Below are 13360 nucleotides of genomic sequence, written 5' to 3'. Positions count from 1 at the left end.
GACCTTTAGAAAATATTTTTATTTTCTTAACACACAAAGATAACAATGACATTTGCCCACTAGACAGAGTAGTTCAAGACATATCAGAAATTGATTATAATTCACGTTACAATATTGATAAATATGACCAGTTTCATGTTTTACCAATTATCTTTGAAAACTTATTAAAATACCACAGCATATTAAACTGGCAAATTCATTTCTCATGTTAAAGAGTAATTTTGATTTTGATCAGTGAAAAACCGAGGCATAGTCCATTGCTGAAATATAATAATACCTTATCCAGCATCACTCAAGTATGAAGCATTCTACCTAAATATTCTTTAGTCAAATGACACCTTTTAAAAATCTAATTCTGTATTTTAACTATTATAGAGGAAATAATGTTTAACATGCTTTCTTAAACTTTAAAATATACCATGCAGAATATAACAATGTTCTTTCATTAATATTCCTCATTAGGAATATGAACCACTTAGTTTTCTAGTGCAACACAATATCCTAAAAATTTACCAACATGGGTATTTGTCTTACTAGAGATAACCCAAAATGGCTACATTAAAAAAATTCTGAACTTTTAATTTTTTTTGGTCACATTTAACTGTCAGTCATTACTTCTTGCTTTGGTTAAATATGCTGTTTTTCTGTTACCTTTCTTACCTCCCTTAATATCAAAGTTAGGGTAGAACAACAAAATTACATACACCTTTGATGAACTAATGGTTCTCTCAAGGAAAGTCATTGCTTTTACTTGCACAGTTTAGAAAAGGTTATACACTGAGCTAGGAAGGAACTGAAAAAGAAAGGGAAATTTGGAAACAAATGTGTTTATAGATAGTGGTCAAATTACTGTCACAACTGTCCTTCAATCTGTAGGATTTAATCTGCTTTAGTTTTGGAAACCAAAAAACTAAGCTAGTTAAAACTATTTCTAAAGCAAAATCAGCTTTGAAGAAGAGTAGGCAGACAATCTTAAAGTAAATTACATGAGCTTTCAAGCATGAGTATTTGACATCTGAGGCATTTATGTGTTTTGGCTGCCCAGAAATTTTAGTTTGCTGGTTTCCTTCCTTAGTTTTACTTGTTAGTCATAGTTAAGGTTTTGGGTATGTAACCTCTAAACTAACTTTTAAAAAGTGCTACTTTTAAAGTAGCATTATTTTAAAGTACCATTATTTTATTAGCTATAAATGAGCCACTGAATATTATATAGCAATGAAAGAATTCTCGCAACTACTTCTTCCACCTTGAATGCATAATGATCGAATTTAAGTGTTTTCTTAAGACAAAAACAGTAAAAAAATTCTAACTCAGAAATAAGTTCTATTAAAAAATGTTAACTCATGTAAATGTTAAAATCCTTTTTCCTTTTATGGCTTTGAGGTTTTTAAGGTATCTTAAAAAATTAATGTGAAAAACTTCCAATGATTTTATTGAATCTAAGATATCTACTGAATTCATGTCCATATTTTTATTAAGATTCTTCTCAATGTTAAACTTGTCAATGTAGGTTTTGGGTTAATAGGAAATCAGTATCTCTTAGGATCTAGCAATAGATTTTTGTACATGAACTAAAGATAGTTGAGTTTTAGAAAACTAACATAACATTCTTTTTTCTTCAATGTTCTAGAAATATGACCAACAATATCCATTTTGAAAATGTAAGCTATCTTATAACAGTAAACTGGAACTCAATACTAATTTTATACAATTGTTTTTAGGAAATATATTTCCTAATGCTTTGCATGTTTCCCCATATAAGTAAATCATATAAAATACACTGTTGGCATTCATTATATTACACAAAAATTAATATAACAGTGAAAAAAAATGGAAGCATAGTTTGAACATCTGTGCTCCACTTATGAACATATATTGTAGGTGGAAACTTCTATAATTCACCATTTATTACTTATTAAATGCAGAGAGTATTGTACTAAGAATACTATAGTAAATGTTGATAACATTAATGAACCACAGCCTATTCAGTATATGTTACTGAAGATTATATATGCCACAATTAAAAGCTATCTTTCCATTTCTTTCATTATGTTTTCATATTTCATTTTCATTTATGTACAAATAGAAGATTACATGATTTTTCTTTTTCAAACTCTGGATTTCTAGGCATTTGAAGAATTCTTATGGAACTCAAACACATTTCATTGGTAATTATATTTCTTTCTGATTCAAATTGAAACCTACTTCTGTACGTTAAAAAAAAATCAATGCTTTTACAAGCTTCCCTAATTGAGCATCAATATTATAATAAATGAGATTTTTTAAATGACTTGAGCCTGTGCATATAAAGCATTTACATATGATGACCTTGCATTCTATAATACGAGTAATGGCATACATAATATCTGTAATCAACTATAAATCGTATAGTGTCTCAAGAATAGTAGCAATTGACCAGGCTTGTGTTTCACAGCTGAAAGGACAGTACTGGGCATTCTCATTGGTCAGTTCTGGAAGTCCTTTCCAAGGGGATCTGAATGAAAGAAAGACATTTTACAAAGACATAATCTAATACATATTAATAAAATAGGAAAGACCTGGTGATTTTTGCCTTCTATTTATAGAAAACAATCATATGTAGTCATTTGCTACAAAAAAACATAACATCTTAAAGACACACAAATGAATTGAGACTGAAATTATTCTTTGACATTCCATCTTTGGAATTTAAGACTTTTAAATACAAGGAATCCCTTTATGTATTAAAAACATAGAAAAAACTACCATTACCAGCTATATATAAATATAGAGATAAATACTCTGTCAGGGATAATTTTATTTCTTTTGGAGTAAGTTTATGAGACTCAAATTATAATTATGCAGATATGTTATATGTGATCTTGATAAAACTATAAAACTAAAAGTAATGAAGAAACACTAAGAACTATAATTGGGGGGAAAATGCCATTCCAGAGTACTTGCTACTTAAAAAATGCCAATTAATTTCTCATTCACTGAATAATAAGTTTATTATTTATTATGTATTCATGTTCCATGCTAAGTGCTTTATGTATGTTATTTCATTTAATGTTCACAGTAACCCAATAAGGTAGGTACCATATGTATTCCTATCTATAGAGAGGGAAGAGAGATTTATAGAAGTTAAATAACTTGTTCCAGCCCTCCCTATCAGAGCACAGTGATGTTAGCATATCAAATTTATTCTTAATTTCAATGTAATCCCTTAAAAATGAAACACAAATTTTAAAAATACAGAAATCTGTAATGTTTCATTTTTAAGTTGGATTGTGGGAATACATTTATTTCATTATTATGGTTTGTAACTCAGGGCTATATTACATACACGCTTCAGTGGGCATCAAATATTTCATAGTAAAAATAGGAAAAAATAATTCCATTAGGTAAAATAAGAGTATTTTGGATAATAACTAATATCAGCTAGGTACCATATTTAAAAAACTGTCATAGAAACATGGAAAATGTAGAAAATATATGTTTCCAAGTATTTAAGCTACTTTAGAGTAAAATGCCAAATTGCTGAAGTTGGATATCTGCATATCTGTAATGTGTGAATTGTATCTCCACAGAATTTGTATGTTGAAGTCCTAAACCCCAGTATTTCAGAATGTGAACTGTTTGAAAATCAGGTCATTGTAGATGTAATTAGTTAAGATAATGTCACATGAAGATTGGAGTTTTGCTGCCACAAGCCACAGGATTATCCGCAGCTAGGAGAGAGGACTGGAAGATATCTTTCCCTAATACCTTTAGAGGGAGCATGGCTCTGCCCGTGCCTTGATTTTTCAGATTTCTGGTGTCCCGAACAGTTAGACAATATTCTACTGTTTAACAATTTCTATTATTTAAGTCACTCAGTTTGTAGTGTTTTGTTATTGCAGCTCTAGCAAACTAACAGACCACCAAAATTAAGAAACAAAATGAGTTTACAAAACCATGAATATGCTGCCCATAATTAAACTTGGACACTAGGACATGGAATGTATCCATATAAATATAAGGAAGTTTCCTTTCTCTTGCTTTCCTGAAAAATTCATCCTGAAGTCATTAGGTAGGACTTCAGGTTGGTAACCACAAATGGAGAGGAAAGGGTAACAGGTAGTATGGAACTGCAGCAGGATGTTAGAGTCCAAGATGTATGAAGCGGGAGTTCACCAAGGGTGAGAGTGGTCCAGAGTGGGTAGTCAGAACCCAAGTGGTGCCAGGAGGGCTCCACACATGGAGGTGGCTTAGTGTGGGGTATCAGGCCCAAACTGGGTGAGCAGACTCTATGTGGTACTGATAGCCCAGTGTGGGAAGTTGGTTATTCACTGTTGGAAAAGGGAATTACAAATATGGAAAGGGAGAAATATAGAATTAAACACTGAGCATTAGATTGAAACTGGTGTTAACTCAGGTTTTCAACACATATAGACAGGATACACTGAATACGTGTACCTGATATGTGTGTATGTATTTATGTTTACGTATTATCATATATTTCTTAGCCCTATCTACTGGGGGGCATAGTAATAATCAATACACCATGTGCTCAGATCTGGCTTCTAAATAACATTTTTCACTATAAAGAACAAGGGCTCCTTAGAGAATAGCCTGATTCCAGGCTGGGGTAGTGAAAGCAAAACATAAGTCTTGAATATATTGCTGCGCCATAAAGCAAGGAAGGACTTCCATATGTGACAAACAGGATGACAGAATTTCCCTCCTGTCTGATACAACTGAAGAACTGGACAAAGTAATAATTTAAGATGTTAGACATTAGGCAACAAATAGTGATCCATGAGGAATGAGAGACAAATGAAGCAAACCCTATGATTACCATACCTTACTGCCTTGAGAGTTTCCAGGATTTGGCACAGAGAGGGGGAACACAGGTGGAGCCTGGCAGACTTCCTTGAGTTGAACTGAGAATCCAGGAACACTATAAAGCAGCTACAATTTGCAGGACAGAGTACTAGAGAGGAGGGAGCTGTACAAAGAAAGAACTCTGAAGATATGCAGAGGGTCCCACTCAAGTATCTATAGTGTACCAATCAGTAAATTTACAAGAGGAAACTACCAAAGGACAAGAAAAGAGCCATCTGAAAGGATGAGAAGAAGCAGTACCTGGCACTCATACAGAATTGGGAACACTTGCTTGTTCACACCAGCCAGATTTGAAAACGTCATAATTTTCGGGATACAGGGTAGAGAACACAATGGGTCTTAATTCACTAATGGAGAATAATTATTCCTAGACCACATGCTATTCTGGTCAGGTCTAACAAGCTTAAAATCAAGACCTGAAAAGATCAAATTGTTTCCAAGTAATTTCACTGCATTCCAAAACAAAGCTCAAAAACATTTACGGAAACATCAAAAATCTAGCACCCAACAAGGTACATTTCACGTCTGGCATCTGATAAAAAATGACCAGGCAAATGGCTGGGTGTGGTGGCTCATGCTTGTAATCTCAGCACTTCAGGAGGCCGAGGTGGAAGGATTGCTTGAGCCTAGGAGTTTGAAACCAGCCTGGGCAAGATAGCAAGACCCCTGTCTCTCCAAAAATCAAAAAACAAACACTACCAAGCAAAGAAGCAGGATGATATGACCCATAATAAAGAGAATAATCACAAGCAAAAGCAACCCAGAAACGAATGAGCAGACAAGGATATTAAAAGAGCCAATGTAATTATATTCCGTATGTTCAAAACATTAAACAGATACATAGAAGATATAAAATGACCCAGATAAAACTTCGAGAAATGAAAACTACAATATGTGAAGTGAAAAACACGAGGATGGATGTGATGGTAGGTTAGACATAAAAATGATAGCAGATTTCTTGTCAAAACAATGTAACCACCTTAAAGTATGAAAGAGAAAAATCTTAACTTTGAATTCTATACACAGTGAAAATATCTTTAAAATGAAGGCAAAACACAGATGTTTTACACTTACACGAATTGAAAGAATTCATCATGAGGAAAAATACACTACAAGACATGATGGAGAAAGTCCTTCAGGTAGAAGGAAAATAATACTAGATGGAAATACAGAATATCATGAAAATATGAAGAGCACTGAAAATGGCAACCATAAGAGTAATTAGACTTTTTTCCTGTATTATTTAAATATCATTAAAAAATAACTGACTGCCTAAACAAAAGTAGTAACCATGTAGTATGAGGGTTATAATACATATAAAAGCAAAATGGATGATGATAATAGCACACAGGCCTGGAGGGGAAAAATGAAACTATACTATTTTAGGGTTCTTTATACCTTACTTGAAATGGTATATCACTGGAAGGTAAACTATAAAGACATATACCATAAACCTAAAGCAACCATTTTAAATAAACAAGAATTATATCTAATTAGCCAACAAAGGAGAAGAAAATGAAATAATAAATATTCAATGCAAAAGAAGCACAAAAAGAGGAAAAAGCTAACATAGGACAGAATAAACAGACAACAAACATTTAAATTTCCACAATTTCGGTAATCACCTTAAGTGTAAATGGTCTAAATAATCCAAGAGCAGAAACTGTCATGCTACACAAGAGCAAGACTCATTTACATGCTACTATGTACAAGCAATCCACTTTAAATACAAAGACATAAATAGGTTAAAAGGATGGTAAAATCTGTACCATGGTGACAACCAAATGAAAGAAATCAGGAGTGGATCTATTAATATGAAACACATTGAAGTCCTTTATGTGCTTGTAAGAAAGGAAATAAAATTTGTGCTGTTTCCTCATGATCTGAGGAATAGAATATACACATACTTATGTATAATCAAAAATTTGAGAAATTAAGATACCCTCTGATTGAATATATACTATCTTATAAAGATATGTAACTCTGACACTATTTCCTAATAATTAGGACAAGGAGGTAAAAAATGGTTTTTGAAATAACAGGCAAAAGACCAACTCTGATATTTTAACTATAATGAAAGCATTTCTGAAAACGGTATCTTTTTTTTTTTTTCATTTTATTTTTTAAGATGGGGTTTTCACCATGTTGGCCAGGCTGGTCTTGAACTCCTGACCTCAGGTGATCTACCCACCTCGGCCTCCCAAAATGCTAGGATTACAGGCATGAGCTACCGCACCCGGCTGAAAACTGTATCTTGATGTATCTTTAAATCAATTAACTCAAAAGGCCTAGGCTAAGTACCTTCAGTTTTTATATTTATCCTGTGCTAACCATATCCAGGAACATCAGGTAAATTAAAAAAATCAAAGGCTATTCCACATATATACATCACATAATATCAAGACCTCAACTTAAAATAAATAATAACCTAAAATAAGAGAAAGTGAAAATTATATAACAGATTTGTCATGTTAAAGAGTAAAGGCTTAACTTTTCAATGGGATACCTAAGGCATGCAGAAATGAATTCTAAGAAAGTATAATTTACCTAATAGCTAATAAACTGACTAAAAACTAGTTATGGAAATTACATGCTCCTGATGACTTACCTCTCAAGATGAACGTAATGTCGGGAAAGAACATTTTTAACCAAAACTATAGTCTTTGCAGTAGTCTCTGGGCCCATCAATCTGGAAAAATATAATTTTGCACGAAGAAAATACCCAATAGGCCACAACCACTCCTAAAAAAGATTATTTAAAAGTAAAGACAAAAAATAACTGTGAATATCTAAAAATTACTTGAAAAATAATTTAAACTGAAACTCAGAAGATAAATGAAACTCTTACAGGTCCTTGGTGATAATTGAAACCTTTAGCAAGATTGTAGTTGTCATTGTCTAATGCATTGTCATAAATTCCACAGTAAACCATATCACTGCAAAATGAATGAAATTTAAGTTAAATAAAAGATGATCAGATATTATATAGAAAGCATTAGAAAAATTTCAGTAACAAAGGTAAGAAAAATAATCAATTATTTTGTCTTCTAATCTATAGAATAAGCTCAGCATTAGTACATCATCCATTTAACCTTAAATTAGTAAATACTAGGTTCACAGGACTTTAGTCATATGTTAAAAATGATTAACAAATGGCAGTTAATATAGAAATGTAAAATATTCTGGTATCTTGCCTTAAAGAAGTTAGCCTGGCACTAAGTGTGGGTTCATTTAAAGTCAACTATTTCCTAGGCCTCTAATATATTGAGGCCTATCTAATAATTGAAATATACAGAGACTCATTTGAATCAGTAAAAATGAAAGCCATGGTTTTATTAATTATAGATTGGAAAGGTGGTTTTTAAGCTTCTCCATAAATTATTTTAAAATTAAAATTGGTCTATTATCAGATAGCAACTGAATATACATATTGCTTTATTATTATTCATAGAACTTACGACACAGTTATCTATACTCCATTTGTTACTTTTTTTTTTTTTTTTTTTGAGAACTGGTCACATGAGTAAGCTTTAATTGTGAGTTTTAGTGGTTTTTTTTTTTTTTTTTTTTTTACACCAGTGTTTCACTCTGTCAAGCAGGCTGGAGTGCAGTGGTGCCATCGTAGCTCACTATAGCCTTGATATAATGGGCTCAAGTGATCCTTCTGTCTTAGCCTCCTGAGTAGCTAGGACTACAGGTATACACAATCTCTCCTGGCTATTTTCTTTTTAAATTTTTATTTTTGTAGAGATAGTATCTCTTTTTGTTGCCCTGGCTGGTCTCGACTACCTTGGACTTCCAAAGTGTTGAGATTACAGGCATGAGCAACCATGCCCAACCTGAATGCAATTTTAGACATGTTACTGGTAAGCAAAAAAAATTATGCTTGCTGTCAATGTATTTGGATTAAATATAATAACATTTTTAATACTTATATTCCAACTTACTCTGGATCTAAAGTTTTCATGCCAAGGGGACCAAGCAACTTTTTTTCTGCAATCTCCAAAGCTTTCCATGCTTTTTCTGTAGTAAAGAGCTCAGGGGCCTAGTGAATGCCAAAAACAGATACATAAATTTTTAAGATCACAGAAGAATGAGTTCCTACCCACAGAAACTATTCATAAACTTGAAAGAAATTACTTAAAATACAGTGAGGGTCAGAATTTGAGTGCAGGTGCCTAACCAGATCTAATGCTATAAGGCTGACTTAGAAGCACTGCTTTTTGGCCATAGAAGTTAGGAAAGATTTTAGAGGTGACTATTTCTCTGTGTCACCTCAAGAAAGTTACCTAGCTCCAAAAGGAAGTTGCCACAGCTACACTGAAAGCAGAACACACTTTTATTTTTCCCCCTTTGGAGACAGGGTCTCACTCTGCCACCAAGCTGGAGTGTAGTGGCGAGATCAGAATTTTAGTCTAAAAGTTCTGAGCAGCCTCAATCTCCTGGCTCAAGTGATCATCCTGCCTTAGCCTCCTGAGCAGCTGGCACTACAGGTATATACCACCACACATAGCTAACTGCTTTTTTTTTTTTTTTTGTAGAGATGAGAACTCACTATGTTGCCAAGGCTGTTTTGAACTCCTGAGCTCAAGTGATATTCCCACCTCAGCCACCAAAAGTGTTGGAATTATAGGCATGAGCCACTGATCCCAGACAGCACACACTTAAATTTATGTAATTCATTCTTCAGAAGATTTATAATAGCTTTCGTTAAGGACATCTGATACCCATTTTTTGCTTCTGGGGCCATAAATAAGTACAGAAGAACTTTTACTTCAATAGCATGAGTAAATTTACTTGAGATACAGAGAAAGAAGAGAGAAAGCACTGTTGACCAAGAATCGGCATTAATTTTAGTGGTTAAATAAAATCAAGTGCACACTGAGGCAAAGCTACCTTCGTGTACTTTTACACTTTTCATTCTACTATAATTTATAGTACTAGGTTTGGTACTCTTTTTGACAATGTGAAAATAGCTAGGCAGGCATGGAAGAACACATACCTTCTCTATTTTACTGCCTTGTAGTTTACTTTTAGACTAAAGTACAGATTAAAAAAGAGAGAGTCTAGAATTTTTTGCTAGACAAAACTAATTGCAGCAATGCAACAAAGAAAATAGAATGTTAGTTGAAGCTATCCACTTTAGTTCACTAGTTCAGCACTTTCCAACTAGTGTGCTGAGGCACTGGTTATAGTACAGGTGTGTAGGATACAGAGACCCTCTGCTTTCAGGGCAGCTGGGTGGGGCCCAGGGCTTACTGAAGTAGTTGGATCTGGCACAAGCAGCCTAGTCCATTTAGCCTACTGCACTGTACAAATATCAAATATTCATTTCTTTTCTTTCTTTTTTTTTATTTAGAGGCAGGGTTTCATTATTATGTCCAGGCTGGTCTCAAATTGCTGGGCTCAAGTGATCCTCCTGTCTCGGTCCCCCAAGTGGGATGACAAGTGTGAGCCACTGCATCTGGCCACAAATATCATCTTCTGTGTGCTCTGAATGTGAAAAACTCTAGGAAGCACTTCATTAGTCATCATCCATTATTTTCTGTTTTTGGATACTGAATGTTACAAGTTAAAGGTGATACGCATAATACTTAATTAGAAAAGACTTTAAAACTAGCTAGTAAGCAATACATTACTTTTTAGCAATCAAGTAAATTTGAAAATGAATGGGAATAAGGAACTAAGTAAACTCCAGCACATTATTTTTTTGAAATATAAAAACAAAAACAAATCACCTACCACAACCATTGCTATGGTAAAATTAGGCCTGAGCTGATAGTCACACCAAGGACTTGAAGCTCCATAACTATCTTTGTATATGCCACGTTTGTGAACCAGATTTGGATGCCTTTCATTTAAATCTGAAGGATCTTCTGAAACATGAAACAGCTTTTCAAAGTTGTCTTGTATTTTTCTGTTCCACTCATCATATGAGACCTTTATAACTTTTCCTGAAAAATACCATAAGATATGGTAGTTTTAATCACTCAAAACAAGTCACGTATCTAGTTACAGATAAATAGTAACATTTAGTTTAATTATTTTTATCTACTACAAGGCAATAAATTATCCACTTTCGGAAAATGTGGCCAGTCTGAATTGAGATGTGTTATAAATGTAAAATATAAACTGCATTATGAAGATGCAGCACCACCCAAAAAGAATGTAAAATAACTCATGAATAATTTTATATCGATTATATGTTGAAACAATATTTTACATACATACACTGAGTTAAATAAAATGTATTTTTTTTTTAAAGACAGGGTCTGGCACTGTCACCCAAGCTGCAGTGCAGTAGTGTGAATTTGGCTCACTGCAACCTCTGCATCCTGGTCTCAAGCCATTTTCCCACCCCAGCCTCTCAAGTAGCTGGGACTATAGGCTCACACTACCACACGTGCTAATTTTTGTATTTCTTGTAGACATGGAGTTTCATGTTGCCCAGAATGGTCTCAAACTGCTGAGCTCAAGTGATCTGCCTGCCTTGGCTTCCCAAAGCGTGGAGATTATAGGCATGAGCCACCACGCTTAGCCAATTTAATAAAATATCTTGTAATCAATTTCACCTGTTTCTTTATACTTCTTAAAATGTGGGTACTATAAAATTTAAAATTTTATATGTGGTTCACATTATACTGGACAGTACTGTTCTAGAAAAAGAGATATAAAGATTGCAAAATTGCTTACAGAAATGCAAGTTCCTCATAGTCACACTGAGGAAAAAGACAAGCACAATAAAGGCAATAGCTATGCTGCTTTTTTATCTCAGTTCAAAGTTGCTAAGAATATGGTTAGCAATTAGAATTGTTACAATTTTCTCACTAGTAAATTAATGAATTTTCTTTCTTCTTAAGGGTTTTCTAATATTAGCTGATTGAATCAAATGATGATTACATAGGTTGAGAATATACATAGTACATTTGAGAGTTCTTTGTAAATAAAATAATCAGCTTACCATGTCTTTTTACTGTAACTTCATGATAAGGGAAAATATTTTTTTTGGATAATTCCAGCAACCAACGAACAGCAGATTTACTCAGGCCCACAATTTCCACAGCAGACCCATCTCTAAAATTAAAAAAAAACATATTTTAATTCTCTAAGTTGGAGTCCTTTAAGTACTAGTTAAAGGGCATTCAGTAAACAATTGTAATGAATCATATAGCATATTATGAAAACTAATAAAAATCCTTATTCTATAGGAATGTATACTGTATCGCATAAAAAATTTTTCCTCTTACTGTTTTGCCATTGTCTATCTTCCTCACAAGTTTGTTTGGTTTTTTGTTTTTTTATTGTACTTTAGGTTCTGGGGTACATGTGCAGATCATGCAGGATTGTTGCATAGGTACACACATGGCAATGCGGTTTGCTGCCTCCATCCCCCCATCACCTATATCTGACATTTCTCCCCATGTTATCCTACCCTGACCTCCCCACTACCCCGCAGTCCCTCCCTTGGACCCCCCAAAAATCCCGTGTGTGATGCTCCCCTCCCTGTGTCCATGTGTTCTCTTCGTTCAACACCCGCCTATGACTGAGAACATGTGGTGTTTGATTTTCTGTTCTTGGTCAGTTTGCTGAGAATTATGGTTTCCAGATTCATCCATGTCCCTACAAAGGCCACAAACTCATCATTTTTTATGACTGCATAGTATTCCATGGTGTATATGTGCCACATTTTCCTTGTCCAGTCTATCATCGATAGGCATTTGGGTTGGTTCCAGGTCTTTGCTATTGTAAACAGTGCTGCTATGAACATACATGTGCATGTGTCTGTTATAATAGAATGATTTATAATCCTTTGGGTATATACCCAGTAATGGGATTGCTGGGTCAAATGGAATTTCTATTTATAGGTCCTTGAGGAATTGTCACACTGTCTTCCACAATGGTTGAACTAGTTTACACTCCCACCAACAGTGTAAAAGTGATCCTACTTCTCCACATCCTCTCCAGTATCTGTTGTCTCCAGACTTTTTAATGATCACCATTCTAACTGGCATGAGGTGATATCTCAATGTGGTTTTGATTTGCATTTCTGTAATAATCAATGATGATGAGGATTTTTTCATATTTGTTGGCCTCATATATGTCTTCTTTTGAAAAATGTCTGTTCATATCCTTTGCCCACTTTTGGATGGGTTTGTTTTTTTCTTGTAAATCTGTTTTAGTTCGCTGTAGATTCTGGATATTAGCCCTTTGTCAGAAGGGTAGAATGCAAAATTTTTTTCCCGTTCTGTTGGTTGCCAGTTCACTCTAACGATTGTTTCTTTTGCTGTGCAGAAGCTCTGGAGTTTAATTAGATTCCATTTGTCTATTTTGGCTTTTGTTGCCAATGCTTTTGGTGTTTTAGTCATGAAGTACTTGCCTATGCCTACGTCCTGAATGGTTTTGCCTAGTTTTTCTTGTAGGGTTTTTATGTTGTCAGGTCTTATGTTTAAGTATTTAATCCATCTGGAGTTAATTTTAGTGTAAGGTGTCAGGA

General features: G+C 34.0%; 1 protein-coding gene across 8 annotated transcripts in view; it reads right to left on the bottom strand.

Moving 5' to 3' along the window:
- Nucleotides 1-13360, bottom strand: part of AGL (amylo-alpha-1, 6-glucosidase, 4-alpha-glucanotransferase) — a 69692-nt gene continuing 56332 nt past the window's right edge. For 4 of the 8 annotated variants that reach the window (XM_032262910.1, XM_032262911.1, XM_032262909.1 and 1 more), the window contains 7 exons: nucleotides 11828-11940; nucleotides 10609-10820; nucleotides 8814-8911; nucleotides 7715-7802; nucleotides 7475-7608; nucleotides 4825-4932; nucleotides 1-2494 (listed from right to left, as the gene is read on the bottom strand). In XM_032262910.1, the coding sequence (XP_032118801.1) occupies nucleotides 2377-2494; nucleotides 4825-4932; nucleotides 7475-7608; nucleotides 7715-7802; nucleotides 8814-8911; nucleotides 10609-10820; nucleotides 11828-11940 (871 nt within the window). In that variant the 3' untranslated portion in view covers nucleotides 1-2376. Of the gene's footprint in view, nucleotides 2495-4824; nucleotides 4970-7474; nucleotides 7609-7714; nucleotides 7803-8813; nucleotides 8912-10608; nucleotides 10821-11827; nucleotides 11941-13360 lie in introns of those variants that run through there. The other 4 variants (XM_032262913.1, XM_032262912.1, XM_032262914.1 and 1 more) reach the window with 2 other exon arrangements.

Source organism: Sapajus apella, unplaced genomic scaffold (genome assembly GCF_009761245.1).
Source record: "Sapajus apella isolate SASKATOON/1434 unplaced genomic scaffold, GSC_monkey_1.0 scaffold133, whole genome shotgun sequence".
NCBI classification, from domain to species: domain Eukaryota; kingdom Metazoa; phylum Chordata; class Mammalia; order Primates; family Cebidae; genus Sapajus; species Sapajus apella.
The sequence above is the reverse complement of the archived record's forward strand: the minus strand, read 5'-3'. Positions and strand labels throughout refer to the sequence as shown.